This window comes from Geotrypetes seraphini, chromosome 6 (genome assembly GCF_902459505.1).
Source record: "Geotrypetes seraphini chromosome 6, aGeoSer1.1, whole genome shotgun sequence".
In the NCBI taxonomy this organism is placed as follows: Eukaryota; Metazoa; Chordata; class Amphibia; order Gymnophiona; family Dermophiidae; genus Geotrypetes; species Geotrypetes seraphini.
The window spans coordinates 114,014,957-114,035,114 of record NC_047089.1 but is presented as its reverse complement, the minus strand read 5'-3'; the positions used below and the strand labels follow the sequence as shown (position 1 = coordinate 114,035,114).

Genomic DNA, 20,158 nt, shown 5'->3' with positions numbered 1-20,158 from the left:
TACCACAACGCCTGAGGCTTACAGATTGAGAACGGATATTTTCCTGCCAGACTGGACAATGATATATTGTGTAAAACCACAATCAACCCGTAAAAGGCTGTGAATACATAACCAGATCCCTTCATATACGTAGGGGCGTGTCTCAGGTAACATGTCTAGCCGTGTAAAGAGAAACCTGCCCCTTTTAAAACTTTTAGTCCAAGCCTCGCCGCAGCACAGAAAAGCCATCCTGAATAGAGCTTCTGATGATTTGGTGGCTGCTATAGCTGAAATCACTCTCAACACCCTAAAAGGTAACATCCCGCTTTCACAAAACCAGATAAAGGTTTTAAAAGGGAAGCGTCACGCTATAAAAAGACTGTGTGATAAAAGATTAACCCTTAAGAAAAAAAAGAAACAGTTGGTGAAACAATCGGGCGGATTTATAGGGCGCTTGTTAAGTTTTGCTATACCGTTGATAACGGGTCTTCTGACAAACCACTGATGCATCACGCTGAAAAAATGTACCTGGTCCCTAGTCAACAACTCGAGCGCTTGAGAAACCCCATAGATCGGGAAGAAAATATTAGAACCTCAACCATACATAGGTTAGACGAGGAAATTAAAAACATACTGCAGAGCCTTGGTATGTCTGACCATGAAAAAGTTAAACGTTACTCAGAAGTATTACAACGTTATCTCGTGTTGAACAGACAAAGGGATATGTAAAAAGAAAAGCTAAATGTGAATCTACAGGGACCTGTTGATGCTTCAACCACCCCCTCTCCAGAAAATAGTATACCTCCCGACTCTGGTTCAAGAAGTGTTAAACAGCATCAATATGCGCTATAGGAAAAATGCCGAAGCCCTGCTTAACAAACTGTCAAAAAACAAAAGTGTTGCATCCTGGGAAGGAAATGGTACATTTGTATACCAAGGAAAACCTTGGTTCTAACCTGCTCGACCTCGTTTGCAGCGTTACGCAGACCCATGCTCTTTCAGAGCAAAGAAGGCCCCTAGGCTGGGGGGAGTTCATGCAAACCTTAGCTGAATTAAATATGCCTTCCTCGGTTGTGGGTAACGCAGCCAACAGAGATGTACTGTTAGCCTCAAGGAGAACCCAGCTATGAAGGTTCCTGAACTATATACAAAACCTGCCAAGACTAAAGAACTCCTTCCTCATAAAAGACGTAAATTATTACCCAGTCACCTGTGGCTGAGTGTATAAAAACATATCTTCAATAAAATAATGCTTTTTAAAAATGAAAATAAAAAACTGCAGACATTTTGATTTTAAGATTTACTTTTTTAAATTTAGAAACAGCATGACATTCATGGTAGGAAACACAGCCCTGGGGTGTATGAAACGGTTTTGAAAAGGTCTACACAATACTTGTTTTTTATTTTTTTACAAATTTCAGTACCATTTCATCATTTTGCATTAAATCTTCAGAATACATTTCTAAAATATTTTCAAAAGGCTGCCCTTTTCAGCGATGATGTAAAAAAAACACACAGTGATAGCCACAGGCCTCAGACAGCGGGTGCTGTAACTGTCTGTTATGATATAATACGGCCTTACAGTGTTTATTGAAAAAGTTCATAATGCTGTTAGGAAAGAATAAACTATCCAGTGGTTGTCGGTAAGAATCAAAAAATTCTCCTTTCCCATCCCCGGTCACATAGAGGGCCACAAGTGTTCACCTGGTAGGTTGTGTGGGTGTTTGTTCACAACAATTCCCACGGGTTTCCTTGGTATTTCTAATCCTGTTAACCAGTCACAGGGCAGTACATCTAAAAAAGATTCTGCAGCACAGGAGTCCTTCTTTAAAACACGGAAGATCTGTACGGTGTTCATGTTCAAGAATGGTCAAAAAGAACATTCCTTCTATGATTAACTTCTATCAATTTGTCGAAAACCCCATACACAATCATGTTCACAGTGTGAGATAAAGCTCTGGCAAAATGTATTTCAGCCCGCAGGTTACCGGTTTTGATCAGCGAGTAGTGGTCAGCGCACTCCTGGTCTGGCGATAGCTCAAAGGCTAGAAGCATATAACCTTTGTAAAACTCCTGACGATCAATCAGGAGGGCGTTGTCTTTTAGGTGTTTACCGGTCACTTTAATCAGTTGCATATATTCTCACACAATTTCCATTTTCAAAGTCGGGTTGTAGAGGTACTTGTTCACCATCTACATACAGAGCTGCAAAATTAATATCGTAATGTTTAAAATTGAAAGGGTTTTTAGCATAATTACCACTGAAAGCGTCGTTACCCACAAAGCCCAACACGATGAGCTTTGGTAACTGCCCCAAAAATAGATTTTCCTGATTAGTCACACGGGCGCCGGCCGGTATGCTAAACACCTTCAACCCCACACGGTCTATCGCATACTTGGCATTAGCTTTCAGTAGAGCTTCAGCATGTCCCAAGCACACTCCAGGGGCCACTTTAACTCTCTTTACAAAGAGGGCAGCGTTTAGGATAAGGAGTTTATAATTTTGGTCAGCATCACCGCTCATTAAACAGAAAGAGTTTTTGTTACGAGACAGTTTTATTTTAAGATCTACGCCGTTGATGAGTAGCTTTTCTTGAAAAAATAGATCGCTGTGTAAATGTCCAAACAGTTCCACTTTGTGGATAGATGCTGTAAAGTGAGCCCTTTCGGTAAAACCGACACATTACATGCACCTATATCTCTAACGTCGTGATGTTCGGCTGTATCCTTATAAAACAGGCCGCTTGTGAACTGTGATTTGAGGGCTCCTTCACCGTAATTGAGGATCAGCTCTAAGAGGGCTCTGTAGGGGTAACAGTTATTACTCTGACTAATCAGCTGGTCTCCCAGGATAACATCCAATTGACTAAAAATAGATGCATTCGGGTAGTTTACCAGGGCTACTTTGGCGGCTGTGTCAATGTCTGAACCATCTTCTTTCACAATTTTACAAGTCAGATGCAGGAGAGTGTTGTTTAAATCAATGTAGTCTTCACCGTGCCCCGCTATGTAGAAGTCCAAAGGTGCTGTTTCCGATAAAGCTGATAATGGTGGTATTTCCACATAGATGCTTTTTTCAATACTAGTTTGGGTTGGTGATAGCTCAAACAGATCTAGTTCTGATTTAACGCATTCTTCAGAGCCGTTGTGTACAAAAGTCATGGTTTTTTAGAATATATCACATTTCGTAGAACGGGTCCTTCTCTTCTTGGATCCACTGGTTAGCTTCTGTGATTTGTTACCTTGGGGTTTCTTTCTTTTAAAAGGTTTTGGAGGTCCTTGCAGAATCTCTTGAGGATGGGTCCTCTTTCTTTTAACAGCCCGTCTAATCACAGCCAGTCCCGACCCCACCTGCTTTGTGGAATGGTTTATTTTATTTAGAACGGTTGTTGCAACATGGCCCATGACATCTTTAGCTTTGTTTCTTGCGGCTCCTTTCACATGTGGTTTAATAATTTCAAAACCCCTTCTCAAAAGCGGTATTGCTTTTCTAAAGAGACTACGAAATACGCCACCTACACTGGCACCATACATGACAGGGGCCCCGTGATATCCTGAAAGTCCATAACCGGCTTGTGCTGTGCAATAATTTTTGTATGCTTTGGGGTCTCCGTAATCTTTAGACACCAACATTTTAAAATACAACAGTCTTCCTGGGTCGCAAGTGAAGCTTAAGGATCACCTTCCCGTAACAAAATGAGACGTTCCTGTTCTGATCCGTCTTTATTTCAAATGTGATGGTGTCGATGTGCTGCTTGTTCACAGGTATATAGTGTGGTTTATCGTACGTGAGGGTGATAAACTTATCCGCTGACCCTGGAGCTGGAACACAGCGCAACAGTTGTACAAAATGGTCACCTACTAACTGGTGCTCTACAATATCGGTGTACACGTAGAGGGTATTAAAGCCAGCCTCGATATTTGCTGGGAAATGAGAATGCCTTGTATTAGCGTTAGCCTTTACCCCCAAAATGGTTGCCAAATCACCCCCTGCAGAAATAACAGACTTATCCTCTGATTTTCCATGAATTCTTCGCGTATTGGGGTCATATATGATTCTCGGCGGTCTCTCAGACTCATAGACGTTTCTAATGTCATGATTCATGGTTTCCAATAACCTCTCCATGGTCACATAATATCCTCTCTGGATTGTAAATTGGTGTACATTTCCTTCTCCAGAGGTGACAACCAGTGTTCCCGCTAAGCTGCGCTGGCGTGCGCTGGCGCACAAAATATTACATCGCAGCGCACAAGTTTCTCGTCACAGCGCACACACGTGCTTGCAGGCAGGCGAGCTGGCAGTCCATGTAACGCGTCGCAAAGGTAAGGGGAGGCTGGGGGAGGAATCGGACGTCGGGGTGGGGGTGCGAGCAGGGAGGGGGGCGATCGGAAGAGGCGTACGGCAGATGGCAGGGCGGCGAGAGGAGAATCGGGCGAGTTGGCTCATAACTTGCTGGCACCCGATATTTTTAGCTCACAGCGAAAAAAGTTTGCTCACAACACCCGCCCGCTTAGAGGGAGCACTGGTGACAACGTACTTTATGTCTTCCTTAATATTTTCCCAAGTATGTGGGTATTGTATTTCTACCAGCCCCGCTTCCCATGGCCCCTGTAAGTCCAAAGGCCTAGCTATTTGTATGGTAAAATTAGAGCTGGTATTATGGGGAAACATAGCTGCCGAAGCATTGCTAGGCAATGTGATATAAAAGCCACCGTCATTCTTTTTTTTTTTCTCTGTGTTGCTTCAAAAGACAAAATCAGATGTCTTCAATCTCTGAGGCCTTCACCCAACTGTTAAATTTATCAGGCCACCCCTTCCATTTCACGAGACAAATTTTGTTCTTACTCCCTCCTTTTACCTTTAGAACCTTTTCGATACGGTATATTCTGTCCTCTAGAGGCTTGACTTTTAGTAATTTTTCAGGATAAAAAGAACCTTGTATAGCTTCGCTATCGTAATCCTGTATCTTGTATATTGTTATCTGAACCCTGTTTAAAACATCTTTTATTATAAATATCTCATCCGTCCATGTCTGCTCTTAACCTTTCTCAAATGTTCCTTTAACTTTTGATAGCCTCACATGGTCTCCTTTCATTAAGAGGTCCTTGGTGGGATCACATTTGATGTTACTGCCGTAGACTGTTTTCCAAATCTGCAAAGAGTTTGAAGGTGTCACATCTACAGGCCTCACCTGTATTGTTCTGTGCACTATAGCCTGTAGGACGTCTTGATAAATAAAATATCTCCACATTTTGGATTTTAAAGTCCTGTTAAATCTTTCCACTACAGCTGCTTTAACATCATTATGGGTCACAAAATGGCTAACACCTTTTTGTTTTAATAAATTCTTCAGAGACTTATTTAAAAATTCTTTACCCTTGTCTGTTTGAAGTTTTTCAGGTGTACGCCCTGAATTAAATATTGTTTCAAAGGCTTTGGTAACTTCGTGACCGGTTTTTGTTTTTAAACTCACGACCCATGCATATTTTGACAGGATATCTATTACCGTTAAGATGTATTTGTAACCGTTGTTATAACGAGCAAAGGTTGACATGTCGACTAAGTCACTTTGCCACTGTCTGTCAACTTCCGACACAATTGTTTTATTTCTTTTAAAATGGATTCTAGCTGGTCTGTGTAAATTGTATGCGTTTTGACCGGTGACCCAATCCACTACGTCTTTTCTCCGGACTGTGATATCGCTCTTTTCAGCAGCTTGAAGTAGAGGGTTAATGCCTCCATAGCTTCCTGCCGCGTATGGATCATAATAAATTTGCTTCAATAAAGATTCTTTCATAGCTCTAAATTAAAAAAAATAGGTCTTAAAACTCTGCCTTTTTAACAGACCCCCTATTAGGTGACAATTGTTTTTGTTTTTTTCAGATTGTTAAGACAACAGTAGGAGTCCGGGACATGTTCAGACAGGTTTAAACACACCTCACCTCTCCCCCCTCAGCTTTATCAGGGGGCTGCAAGGGGCTTATCAGCTGTTACCATGACAATAGGGGAGCTGGCCCGTTAACCATTAGCTCAGAATTCCTATTGAAAGTGTGTTAAAACCAGAAAAGACAAAATAAATAAATGCAGCCTTTTCTCAATTGTTTCTGCCCCTGGTCTGTTTTAAAAGTAGGAAAGATTTTGTGAATGTCTTTTGTTTTGTGATCTGCTCTATCCATGAGCTCTTAAACCCTGTCTTTTAACTAAAAACTGTTAAAATAAAGACACTTCTTTTTCTGGCCACATCATTTCCGGGAGGGTTTTGACTAAGTCTGTTTCCCCTATTTCCGCCTACGTGGTCAGAAAAACGCATTTCCGACGCTTCATTTACCCTATTTCCACCTACGTCATCAGAATGTGCACTTCCGGTAGGGCAGACACTCCCATTTCCAGTGATGTCATCAGAAAGCGTATTTCCGGGGTCAAACATGCCCCCCATTTCCGGTGATGTCATCAGAAAGTGCATTTCCGGGGCGGGACATGTGGGGGTGGGGCCATGGGCAGGGGTGGGGCATGAGGGGCGGGGCCATGAGCGGGGGTGGGGCATGAGCAGGGGTACTACCATTCATTCCTATGGGAGGGGCATGAGGGACGGGGCCATGGGCGGGGCTACCACCATTCATTCTTATGGGATGGGCGGAGCATGGGCGGAGAAGGGGGCAGGACCATGGGCAGGTGTGGGTGGGGCTTAACCCAGAAGTGAACACTGGTTGGTCAATCCTTATCTCTGACAGCTGTCAATCATTTTGACATGAGGTGTACCCATTATACTACTTCTAGCCTTGATATCTCTCTCAGATTTTCTCCCATGAGTGGCTTCCTTTTCCAGCCTTCAGTGGAGCTCCTTTGCTTCTGTTTTCCCACCTGTTTAATCAAGCCCACACGTAAAACAGGCTGTTTGCTTGCCTGTCTCAAAGCATTCTGCTATAGCTTTGCCCGAGACACTTTCTCTATCCCATCCCCCACTCTCTTTTCCCTAACTGGAACAAGAGATGTGTAATATGTGGACTGTCTCACCCTGTCAGGATCCTCAGACAAGGATGAATAAGCCTATGGTGCAGAAATATTTTTATTTTCTGCAGCTTTTGGCTTTAGCTGATTGTTACTGACTTTAGCTCTCTCTCCAGTGACAGGGCAGGTTCTCTTATTCCCTTGCTGAGAACTAGGGGTTTCTCTGGTTTCCCACTTTTCCCTGTCACAACAGACATGCCAATAGAGCAGTGGGGCACTTTAAAGGGCACTGCCATGAACTTCACATAAAGGGTTAGAGATATATATCTCACCAAGTTAGATTGTAAGCTCTTCTGAGCAGGGACTGTCTACTAATTGTCAAAATGTACAGTGCTGCATATGCCTTTCAGCACTATATAAGTGATAAATAGTAGAAGCAGTAGTAGTAATTTATGGTGAGCCCTATAAACTCCTCCAAAACCTACTATATTCACTTATCTACTACCCCTACTTATGGCTGTAGGTGACACCTATATAGCAATATAGTAGGGTTTTGGCGGGTTCATACTTAACACCATAAAAGTTGCGATTACAGTGCTTTACAGGTCTGGCTCCTCCTCTCTATAGTTCACTAGCTCACCCATCTGGCTACTTAAGACATCTTTATGATGCTCTACTAGGATTTCCCATACCAGATGCTGCTGTTCCAGAGACAGGTATGTACTGTTTCATTCAGATCTTTGGGGAGTAGGAGGGGGGTCAGTGACCAGTAGGGAATGTGGGGAGGTTATTACTTAATCCTTCAAGTGATCATCAGTTTGGGTACTTTTTTGGCACTTAAATGTTTCCAAAAGAGGTCTAGCCCAAAATAGACAAGTTCCATCCTCTCAAAATGTCCAAGTCTAGCATGCCCATAACATACCTCCTTGAACTCTGTACAAAGAGTGAACAAAATGTCTTGCTAGTCATCCAGCAAAACTATTTCAAAAATCGGTACTTGGACATCCCAATGATTAGGATGTCCAAGTGCTGACTTAGGTGGATTTTTGGACATCTCAGTTTTTTTATTATGCCCCTAATAGTTGACTACCAAATCAGTAGCTATTGAAGGCAACTGAACCAGTACTCTGCTACCAAAGAAGGAGCTAAAGCACAGACATGATCCCCACATTCAAAAGTGAAGACAGATTTGATTGCAGTAGAACAGGTAGATCCTAAAGGAGGAACAAATGAAAAGGAATCTCCAAGGTTGGGCTCCTGGACTGAACTGTTAGGACTAAATAGAAGAAAATTATTAAGTAAAACAATTTTTCCTTTTGTTATCCCACAGATCAGTCAAGAACCAGTGGGATGCAGCAAAGCAGTTCACAACTAGGATGGTAGTATGTGTTCAGCTAAACAGATTTAACTCCATGTACAGCAAACCCAGTGGGGTCAAGAAATTAGATTAAAGAAGTAACATTGAAAAATATATACTTAAACTGGTATGCTTAAGCTGAGCAGACTCAAAGTAGGTAAGGAAGGGAGCAGAATAAGACACCAACCATTGCTAACATGGAAAACCTGATGCCAAATTAGCAAATAGAGACTGAAATCTAGGCCATACTAGTAAAGTGAAACCTGGAAGACTGGTCATGAGAAGACCATCTGAGATATCTATGGTATGAGGCAACCAAGTGCTTAAAGTTTATATACTGCAGCAAAACTGACTTTGATGTCACATAAAGAGGAAAGTATAGAGGAAGGCTTGAAAAGAGATTAAAGGTGAAGACCAGGTAATATTGGCCCTCTGAATCATAGATGATACTGTGTATCCCCCAAAGGGGCATTATAGCAGAAAATGTGCATGAAAAAATTGAATGGAAGAAGACAGGATGAGTGAGGACAAATGGCAAATAAAAAGCAGAAACATATTTTATTTTACATTTTTAGATGGAATATACCAGATCTGGAAAAGGGAGCCAGCAACAGTAGTTGTGGTGCAAAATCATCAATAAACCTTGAATGCATTGCATTTCAAAGAGTCTCTAATATTGACACATTTACATTTAGGTAGAAAACACACATACCTAAATGTAAATGGGCAATACTCATAGCCATCTATCTGGATAATGGCTGTTCTTATACAGGTAAATGCTTAGCCAGTGTCGATTGTGGATTTTCAGTGGCACTATCTGGATGGTTCTGCTGAATATCCATAATAATCATCTTGGTGCTATCCGGATTGTGGAGGGACAGTGCATGAGTGGAAACTGACAGTTATTCAGATTGCAGGTATCTAGACTGCTCTCTAGAGAGCTACCTGGATAAAATCAGGACAGAAAAATTGCATTACTAACTAGAGAGCTGCACGGGAACGGGGACGACGGGAATCTCGCGGGGGACAACGGGAATCCTACGGGACCCGTGGGTTCCCCCTTTGGGTCATGGGGATCCTGTGGGGATGCCCCCTAGGGTCGCGGGGATCCCGTGGGGATGCCCCCTAGGGTCGCGGTGATCCCGTGGGGACGCCCCTCATGCTCTCGGGGATCCCGCGGGGTTCAATGCCTTTCCTACCTGCCCTACTGCGAGGCATCATCTTCCATATCCTGCCTGCCCTGCTGCAGCACACATAGCCAATCGAAAGTCTTCCCCTATGTCAGCGCTGACGTCGGAGGGAGGGCTTAAGCAAAACTCTCCCTTCCTCCGATGTCAGCGCTGACATCGGGAAGACTTCCAGTCGGCTGTGTGCAGCAGGGCAAGTAGGGAAAAAGCAGTGGTGTACCAAAGGGGGAGGCGGTCCGCCCCGGGTGCAGCCATGGGGGGAGTGTGCACAGCCGGTCAGGTCCCCTTACCTTTGTGGCGCTTCCCCTGACCGACCGACAACAGGCCTGGCCGACAAACCTCCCTGCCCTGTAGCCGCGAATCTAAATTACCTTCTTACAGCAGCTTCAATACTCCAGCTGCTGTAAGAAGGTAATTTAGATTCGCGGCTACAGGGCAGGGAGGTTTGTCCAACCGGGCCTGTTCTGTTGTCGGTCGGGTGGGGAAGCGCCACAAAGGTAAGGGGCAGGGAGGGAGAAAAGGAGGAAAGGTGGAGTGGAGAAGAAATGGGAAATGGGTAAAACTGAGGGGGGGAGAAGGACTCTGAAAGCACTGGGGAAGACAAAGGGGTGGAGAAGGACGCTGAAAGGACATGGGGAAGATGGGAGGGGGGAGAAGGACGCTGAAAGCACATAGGGAAGACACGGGGGAGAAGGACAGTGAAAGCATATGGGGAAGACAAAGGGGTGGAGAAGGACACTGAAAGCACATGGGGAAGACAAAGGGGTGGAGAAGGACGCTGAAAAGACATGGGAAGATGGGGGAGAAGGACGCTGAAAGGACATGGGGAAGACAGAGGAGGGAGAAGGTTGCTGACAGGACTTGGGGGAGAAGGACGCTGACAGGAAATGGGGAAGAGAGAGTGGGGAGAAGACACTGGCAGGGAAGAAGACAGAGATGCCAGACCAATTTGGAAGGGGGGAGAAAGGGAGAGGCACAGTAACAGAGCAAATGGAAGATTCAGAAAAAAGAGAGACAGTGGATGGAAGGAATTGAATGAGAACATGAGGAAAGCAGAAACCAGGCAACAAAGGTAGGAAAAAAATTATTATTTTTTTCTTCAGGAAAAGTAGTATATTAGTTGTGTTGATAAAAATTTATAAACATTAGAGGCTCTGGTAGAAACCCGTTTACAAAGTATGTATTCTTCCCAATTAATATTTCCAAATTAATAAAGTCTTTTTGCTTATTTTTAAATGGGTTTCTACCAGAGCCATTAATTCAGTAGCATAATTAACTGAAATAACTATTTCTGAAGTTTATAGGGACGGGCGGGGACGGAGGGGATTCCTCGCGGGGACGGAGGGGATTCCTTGCAGGGACGGGTGGGGACAGAGGGATTCCTCACGGGGACGGGTGGGGAAGGGTGGGACTTTGGCGGGGACGCGTGGGATTTCTGTTCCCGTGCAACTCTCTATTACTAACTTTATCTGGTTAATTATCTGGATAGTGGTTTGAATATTGACCTATCTGGATAATAGCAACAATCAGCACTTTACATAGATATTCAGAACTACATATCCAAGTTATTATTATTATTATTTAGTCATTAAGATCACCATTTAAAAATAATATTGATTGTAGTGGCAGACTATTTACTTTAAAATTTATAAATACGTAAGAAAAGAAACTCTAAAAATACCTTAGTAGTGTTGACTGTGGTGTCCCAGTATTCATAGTGTTGCCATTTTCCAAAAGATTCCAGCATATGTCTTACCTCATCAATAAAGAGTTGAGATATAGCTGTTCGCTTGTCAAGGGCCACTATAACCCTGGAAGCCATGCAGTATCTTCTAAACCAAGCCCATTTATGCATTTCAGCACAGCAAGAAAGAGTGTCCAACTCTAGGTCACAGGCAAGAGCCACTAAAACCTGCAATGCAAAATTATGTGAATCTGTTTATTTAACAACAAAGAAAGGCAAGTATCTACCAAACCTACGGTAAACTACAACACTATCTTAAAAAGTACAGCTTTGCAACACAAAAAAGAAAACCCTGTATTTCAAACTTGTGATAATTAAACGCATAAAAATACAGCTTTGCAACACAAAAAAGAAAACCCTGTATTTCAAACTTGTGATAATTAAACGCATAAAAATACAAATGATAAAACTATCCCGGTAGCTGTTGATAGCAGGGAGAAAATCCACATTCAGAATGAATTTTTTTAAACCAATGTAACTCTTCTAATGTACAAGAAATCAGTGAGCCCAATATTTTCAGAGCTACTATCCCCTCATCTGATTTCAGTCCATCATTCACAAATTCCAGGTCCTAATTTTGCTGCTAAGATATAGGGCTCCTTTTACTAAGCTTCGCTAGTGGTTTTAGCGCAGCTTAACATGCACTATAATGCCGCACACACTAGTCGCTAATGCCTCCATTGAGCTGGCATTAGTTTTTCCAAGTAGTGCGGGGGTTAGTGCGTGCTAATCTGCAGCGCATGCTAAAAACACTACCGCAGCTTAGTAAAAGGAGCCCATAGTGTATATAGATAGAAAGGATCCAAATAAACTGGTGGAAATGCAGAGGTTCATTTTTATTACAGTTCAATTTCAATTCCTTATAACTTTCTTACCATCACCAGTGAATGCAGAGAGCTTCCAGTTTAACAGGAATTCTATACTATTCTCTAGTATTGTGGCTATAAACCTGGGCCCAGTGCTAGGGAGAGAACTCTGAGTACCAACTTGAATGCAATGCTTCAATTGCTCTCCCTACCATCTGAGTGTTAGATTTCTATCTAGCCAGTTTCTTTTCCTGAAACAGCTATTTGTGTCTGAAGCCTGGACTTGGAACAGAGCTTGTTCCATTTTCCAGTAACATCACTGATGTACACAGGTGGATACATGCTTGGGCCCAGCTCCAGGGGCATCTCACACTGGAATGACTAGTGCCTTCTTGTCACACTGATGAAGGAGAAAAAGCAGTACTCCTTTGTGTAGACTTTGGGAGGACTTTAGAATATTGCTTATAAGTTGCATAAAATCGGTAAATAAGCTACATAAAATCGGTAAATAAACAACAAAGAAGGAAGAAACCCCGTTGGTTCACTGATGAGGTCTCACACCTAGTCAAGGACAAGAAAAAAGCATTTCTTTCATACAAACGCACCGGGGAGAAAGAAGCTAACATTGAATACAAAACAAGGTCTGCGGCGGTAAAAACAGCAGTCAGGGAGGCCAAACTTCGAGTGGAAGAAACTCTAGCAAAGAACATTAAGAAAGGGGACAAATCCTTCTTCAGGTATATTAGTGACAGGCAGAAGAACACAAACGGGATAGTACGTCTTAGAACAGCAGATGGGATTTATGTGGAAACAGATTCCGAAAAAGCCAAACTACTGAACGATTACTTCTGCTCAGTCTTTACCAGCGAGGCACCTGGACACGGGCCACAGCTGGAAGCAAAGCCAAGCAAGGAAGACCCATTTCAGAATTTTGGGTTCTCACCAGCTGATGTTTACAGCGAACTGTCAAGACTCAAGGTGAGCAAAGCCATGGGACCAGACAAATTGCACCCACGAGTACTCAGGGAGCTGTGCGATGTCCTGGCGGAACCATTAACCATGCTCTTCAATCTCTCCCTAAGTACAGGGAGAGTCCCCCTGGACTGGAAAACAGCTAACGTCGTTCCTCTGCACAAAAAGGGTTGCAGAGCGGAGGCTGCAAATTACAGACCAGTGAGTCTCACATCAATAGTGTGTAAACTCATGGAAACATTACTTAAATGTAAATTAGACACGATTTTGGATGAGGGGAATCTAAGGGATCCTAGTCAACATGGATTCACTAGGGGTAGGTCATGCCAATCCAATCTTATCAGCTTCTTTGATTGGGTAACAGGAAAGCTGGACTCGGGAGAGTCTCTGGACATAGTGTACTTAGATTTCAGTAAAGCTTTCGACAGCGTCCCACACCGTAGACTATTAAACAAGATGAAATCTATGGGGTTAGGTGAGACACTAATTGCATGGGTCAAAGATTGGCTGAGTGGAAGACGTCAGAGGGTGGTGGTCAACGGCACCCTCTCTGAGACATCGGAGGTGACCAGCGGAGTGCCACAAGGCTCGGTCCTGGGTCCACTCCTTTTTAACATATTCATAAGAGACTTGACCCAAGGGCTTCAGGGTAAAGTAACTCTATTCGCTGATGACGCCAAACTATGTAATATAGTAAGTGAAAGCAATCTGCAGGATAGTATGACGCAGGATCTGCTTACGTTGGAAAACTGGTCCTCGACATGGCAGCTGGGCTTCAACGCTAAGAAATGTAAGGTTATGCATCTCGGTAGCAGAAATCCATGCAAACCTTACACCTTAAATGGAGAAACACTAGCTAGGACTTCAGAAGAAAGAGACTTGGGAGTAATCATCAGTGCAGACATGAAGGCCGCCAAACAAGTAGAGAAGGCCTCATCCAAAGCAAGGCAACTTATGGGATGTATCAATAGAAGCTTCGTTAGCCGCAAATCTGAAGTCATAATGCCACTGTACAGAACCATGGTGAGACCTCATCTGGAGTACTGTGTGCAATTCTGGAGGCCACATTACCGTAAAGACGTGCTTAGAGTTGAGTCGGTTCAGCGGATGGCCACTAGGATGATCTCGGGGCTCAAGGGTCTCTCGTACGAAGAAAGACTAAACAAATTGCAGCTCTACACTCTAGAGGAGCGCAGGGAGAGGGGGGACATGATTGAGACATTTAAATACATCACGGGACGTGTCGAGGTGGAAGAAGACATCTTCTTTCTCAGGGGACCCTCGGTCACAAGGGGGCATCCATTCAAACTCAAAGGAGGGAAATTCGATAGTGACATAAGGAAGTATTTCTTCACAGAAAGGGTTGTAGATCACTGGAACAAGCTTCCAGAGCAGGTGATCAAGGCCACCAGCGTTATTGACTTTAAGAATAAATGGGATGCCCTAGTAGGATCCTTACGAGGGTCGAGTTAAGGAACTAGGTCATTAGTACTCAGACTTAATGGGGTGGGTCAGTAGAGTGGGCAGACTTGATGGGCTATAGCCCTTTTCTGCCGTCATCTTTCTATGTTTCTATGTTTCATCTTTTTACATTTTTAGGTTTTTCGAATGACGATTTGCTTAATCCCAGTTTGGTGTGGATCAGGTTGTTTCTGTTTGTAGGCCAAAGAAGAGGAGATATTTAAGGGTTACCTATTGATGAGTTTAAATTGATAAACCAATATCAATCTTTAAAATTAATTTTAGTTAATGCACGGTCAGTGAGAAATAAGGCAGCTTTGTTGACTGAACTAATGAAAGACAGTAATGCTGATTTTGTCTGTTTTACTGATAAATGAAGATTCTGTTATTTTGAAGCAGCACTGTCCACTAGAGTATATGATTATATCTCAAACACATTAGAAGAGGAGGGGTGGGGGGTTGTTATAGTATTAAAAGATTCAATTGTGTTTTCCAAACTGAATCAACAAATACTCGTATACTGAAATTGAAACTTTTAATTCTGACATCATCAGTTGTGATTTTGAAGCTGTGTTATTGTGCTCCTGGTATTTAAATAGTGAATTTTCTAGAATAACTAAATTGCTTTTGAAATTAAATATGGAACCAAGTAATAAAGAGGTCCTTTTACTAAACTGAGGCAAGCACTCCCACGTGCTTCCTGCAACTTAAAAAGCACTACTGCGAAGTGTGCTCAGGCATGGATCAGAGCAGGCTACTCACGCTAAAAAATAAAACATCTATTTTAGCACTGGGGTGAAGAGTCAGTGTGGCGTTGCTAATTGGTTAGCACATGGAAAATGGCATGCATTTAGTAGAACAGAATTAGCACATGAGCCCTTACTACCTACAGAACGGGTGTGGTAAGGACGCATGAGCTAATAGCCTTGTGTTAATGGGGAAAGTAGCAAGTGGCCACTATTGAATAAATAGAAAAATCTGTCTTTTACTGGCAGTGGTAAAAATGGCCTAAGTGCATGGGGAAGACTGCTTCTTGGGAAAAGGGTCCACAGATATTGCAGATTGTAATCTTCTTTTTGAAACTATGTCTAATTATTTATTTGCGTTTAACTTGCTGAAACAATCATATATTAGATCTAATTTTTGTTGATAAATAGATTTTCTATAGAGAGGGAAATTGTGCACAAAATTAAATCCATTCCCTTAGTCTGATTATTTTTTAATTGATGTTAGTGTGAAATTTATACAGACATAAACTGAATGGAAAAATCTGATTATATATGAAAAGCATGATTCTTATAACATAGAAGTTTTTAAAAAAAGGTGGGCCCTAAATTAGATTGTATTGTCGATAAATGTAGAAGATGCAGTTGATCAGTGGAATTTTGCATTTGAGTCAACAGACAAATTGCGCATATGAAGCAATACATTTGTAAGCATAATCATGGTTTACTGATGAATTAAAAAGGCTAGCGAGAATGAGGAAGTATTAACTTGGCTGGGGAAAGTATCTCTCTGGGATCACTCAAGAGAATCACAATCCAAGTTTACATTATTACAACCACAGAAAAAAGAAACCTCTTCCACCCAAACCAAATCCCTCCCTCAAGCACTCCCTCATTCTTTCACATCCATATATACACACCATGCTCTCTAAGAAAATGTAAGCCAAAAATTCTCTCAAATATGTTGCAAAGGCCCTGTATATTCATATCCCTCACTTCCAAACATAACTGTGTGAGAATATTAGCACGCCACATTTGAAAAGCTGGAGCTTCTGGAGTAAGCCACATTGTCAATATTGTGCACTTTTCCATCAAGACTACTCACTTCAAAAAGCACTGAAGTCCCTGTGGCTTGAGATTTGACAACTGGTAAATGTCAAAAAGCATCCTGGGGGACCAAAAGCATAGTTACTCACCTGTAGCAGGTGTTATCGAAGGCCCGCAGGCAGATAAGAACATAAGAATAGCCTTACTGGGTCAGACCAAAGGTCCATCAAGCCCAGTATCCCTTCTCACGGTGGCCAATCTAGGTCCCTAGTACCTGGCCAAAACCCAAGGAGTAGCAACATTCCATGATACTGATCCATAGAAACATGACAGCAGATAAAGGCCAAATGGCCCATCTAGTCTGCCCATCCACAGTAACCATTATCTCTTTCTCTCTCTGAGAGATCCCACATGCCTATCCCAGGCCCTCTTGAATTCAGACACAGTCTCTGTTTCCACCACCTCTTCCAGGAGACTGTTCCACACATCTACCACACTTTCCTTAAAAAAGTATTTCCTCATATTGCTCTGGAACCTATCACCTCTTAACTTCATCCTATGCCCTCTCATTGCAGAGTTTCCTTTCAAATAAGAACATAAGTTGCTTCCGCTGGGTCAGTCCAGGGGTCCATCGCGCCCAGCAGTGCGCTCACGCGGTGGCCCATCAGGTCCATGACCTGTAAGTGATCCTTTGTCTTAAACCTTTCAGTGCTCGACTTATGCACATTTATATTATGTAGGTATTTAAATGACTCTATCATATCTCCTCTCTCCCACTTTTCCTCCCACTTTTTCTCCCACTTTTCCTTAAAGATTGAGATCTTTAAGTCTGTCCCCATATGCCTTATTACGAAGACCACACACCATTTTAGTAGCCTTCCTCTGGACCGACTCCAACCTTTTTATATCTTTTTGAAGATGCGGCCTCCAAAATTATACACAATATTCTAAGTGAGGTCTCACCATAGTCTTATACAGAGGCATCAATACCTACTACCTACTCCTTCTACCTACTGGCCATACTTCCCTATGCAACCTAGCATCCTTCTAGCTTTCGCCATCATCTTTTCAACCTATTTGGCCATCTTAAGATCATCACATACAATCACACTCAAGTCTCACTCTTCCATCGGGCACATAAATTCTTCACCCCCTAAACTGTACTGTTCGCTCTATTTTTGCATCCCAAATGCATGACCTTCCATTTCTTAGCATTAAATCTTAGCTGCCAAATTTCAGACCATTCTTCAAGCATTGCCAGGTCTTTCTTCATGTTATTCATTACCATATGGTATCATCCACAAAACAGGCAAATCTTACCCAACAAACCTTCAGCAATATCATTTATAAAAATGTTAAAAAGAACAGGCCCAAGAACAGAACCTTGAGGCACACCACTGGTAACATCCCTTTCCTCAGAGCGATCTCCATTGATCACTACCCTCTGTCGTCTTCCACTCAACCAGTTCCTGACCCAGCCCGTCACTTTAGGACCCATCCCAAGGGCACTCGGTTTATTTATTAGACGTCTGTGTGGAACACTGTCAAAGGCTTTGCTAAAATCTAAATACACCACATCTAGAGCACATCCTCTATCCAATTCTATGGTCACCCAGTCAAAGAAATTAATCAGATTTGTCCGACAAGACCTTACCTCTAGTGAATCCATGTTGCCTCCAGTCCTGTAATCCACAGGATTCCAGAAACTTGATTATTCTTTATTTTAAAATCATTTCCATTAATTTGCTTACCACAGAAGTCAGACTTACCAGCCTGTAATTCACTATTTCTTCTTTACTTCCACTTTTGTGGAGAGGGATCACATCCGCTCTTCTCCAGTCCTCCATTACCACACCCAACTCTAGAGACCCGTTGAAAAGGTCAGTCAGCGGAGCTACCAGAACTTCCCTAAGTTCCTTCAGCACCCTCGGATGTACACTATCCTGCCTCATCACTTTGTGTACCTTTTTTTAACTAGCTCCTCACGAACACAACCCTCTGAAAATCGATCAGGGTCTATTACTCCTCCATTCTTATTCACATTTGTCTTCACCTGTCCCTCTCCTGGCGCTTCAGCCGTGAACACAGATCTGAAATAATTGTTAAGCAATTCAGCCTTCCCCCATGTCTCTCTCAATAACAGTCCATGGACTTTTCCTCCAGGAAATTGTCAAAACCTTTCTCGAAACCAGCTACTCTATCCGCTCTTACCACAACCTCTGGCAATGTGTTCCAGAGCTTAACTATTCTGTGAGTGAAAAAATATTTCCTCCAATTGGTTTTAAAAGTATTTCCCTGTAACTTCATCGAGTGTCCCCTAGTCTTTGTAATTTTTGACGGAGTGAAAAATCGATCCACTTGTACTCGTTATACTCCACTCAGGATTTTGTAGACTTTACTCATAAGAGTATCTCCCCTTAGCCGTCTCTTTTCCAAGCTGAAAAGCTCTAACCTTTTTAGTATTTTCTTATGCGATAGGAGTTCCATCCCATTTATTATCCTGATCGCTCTTCTTTGAACCTTTTCTAGTGCCACTATATCTTTCTTGAGATAAAGAGACCAGAACTGAATGCAATATTCCAGATGAGGTCGCACCATGGAACGATACAGAGGCATTATAACATTCTTAACCTTGTTAACCATCCCTTTTTAAAAATAATTCCTAGCATCCTATTTGCTTTTTTCACTTGTTCCAGCGTGCAGCTGCCATTTTCAGCACAGTGAGGGGGAGGCCAGTCATCCCCCTCACTGTACCTAGACACCATCTTTTGCTTGATTTTCTTCGGTGGGAAGTCCCATTCCTTTCTTCCCCAGAGCTCACATTGCTTCCTCTTCAGCCCTTAGGTGCACTTGTTCCAGCGTACAGACACCATTTTCAGCACAGTGAGGAGAAGAGAGGCCAATCATCCCCCTCACTGCACCGAGACACCATCTCTTGCTTGATGTTCTTCGGTGAGAAACCCCGCCTCTTCTTCCACAGAGCTCACATTATTACTATCCTCTTCTGCCTTATAAAGGGCTGCCAAACAACTGAGTTTCTCCCAAGGGCCCTTGTGCAGCTCTCGTGCGGTCCAAGGAGGACCAGACCAAAACCATGCCCAGAGTTGACATAACACTATCACTCAAGCCAATACACCAAGCCCCCTTCTAGCCATTACATTCATACTTCCCGTGATGGCATACCATATACCCATCATGGGCCAGGGCCGATATGGAGACCTAAGAAGCTGCTATTGCATAAAGCTCAAAACAATCAATACCCATAACCTTATAAAGATCAAGGCCGACACATACACCCCCAATGCACACAAACGTCGCAACAGCCCTAGTGAATGCCAGATCCGTAAATGGCAAAGACCTCATCCTCACAGTCACCATCACAGAGTACAACTGGGACCTCCTACTAGTTATGGAAACATGGCTCAAAGACAATGATGGAGCCACCTTGGGTGCATTATGCCCTCAAGGCTACCAAGCACTGGCATGCTCCCACCCCAACAAGAGAGGGGGAGGGATGGCAGCGATCGCCAAGTCCAAGTTAAACTAACACTAAATACACTCCATAACACAGAATGCTGTTAGTTTCCTGCAAACCATGAATTTCTCCAAAGCATAAGCCTGGAAGAAACCCCTTAACAAGCAAACTAAAATAATAAGCCTATTATAGCTCGCAGATCGGGGAGAGCACATCACATGCCGACCTGGCTCAAAGCTACCAAGGATCATGTACACACTCCAAATGCAAATTCACAATCACAGTAAAGAGCTGGCTATAATTTTACTTTACAAAATGTATTTCTCCCTTTCAGATGCTATATGAAAATTGTTTCTGATGATGTTCCGTAGCACTGAAACTTGATTCGCCCCCCCTCCCCCCCAAAAAAAATATACATTGTAGCTAAAAATATTCCCCAACTCTATCAGAATTCCC

General features: G+C 42.8%; 1 protein-coding gene across 1 annotated transcript in view; it reads right to left on the bottom strand.

The window, feature by feature from the left end:
* Window positions 1-20,158, bottom strand: part of HERC2 (HECT and RLD domain containing E3 ubiquitin protein ligase 2) — a 3,346,202-nt gene that overhangs the window by 585,633 nt on the left and 2,740,411 nt on the right. The window contains 1 exon segment of the mRNA XM_033948978.1: window positions 11,229-11,384. Coding sequence (XP_033804869.1) covers window positions 11,229-11,384 — 156 coding nt within the window.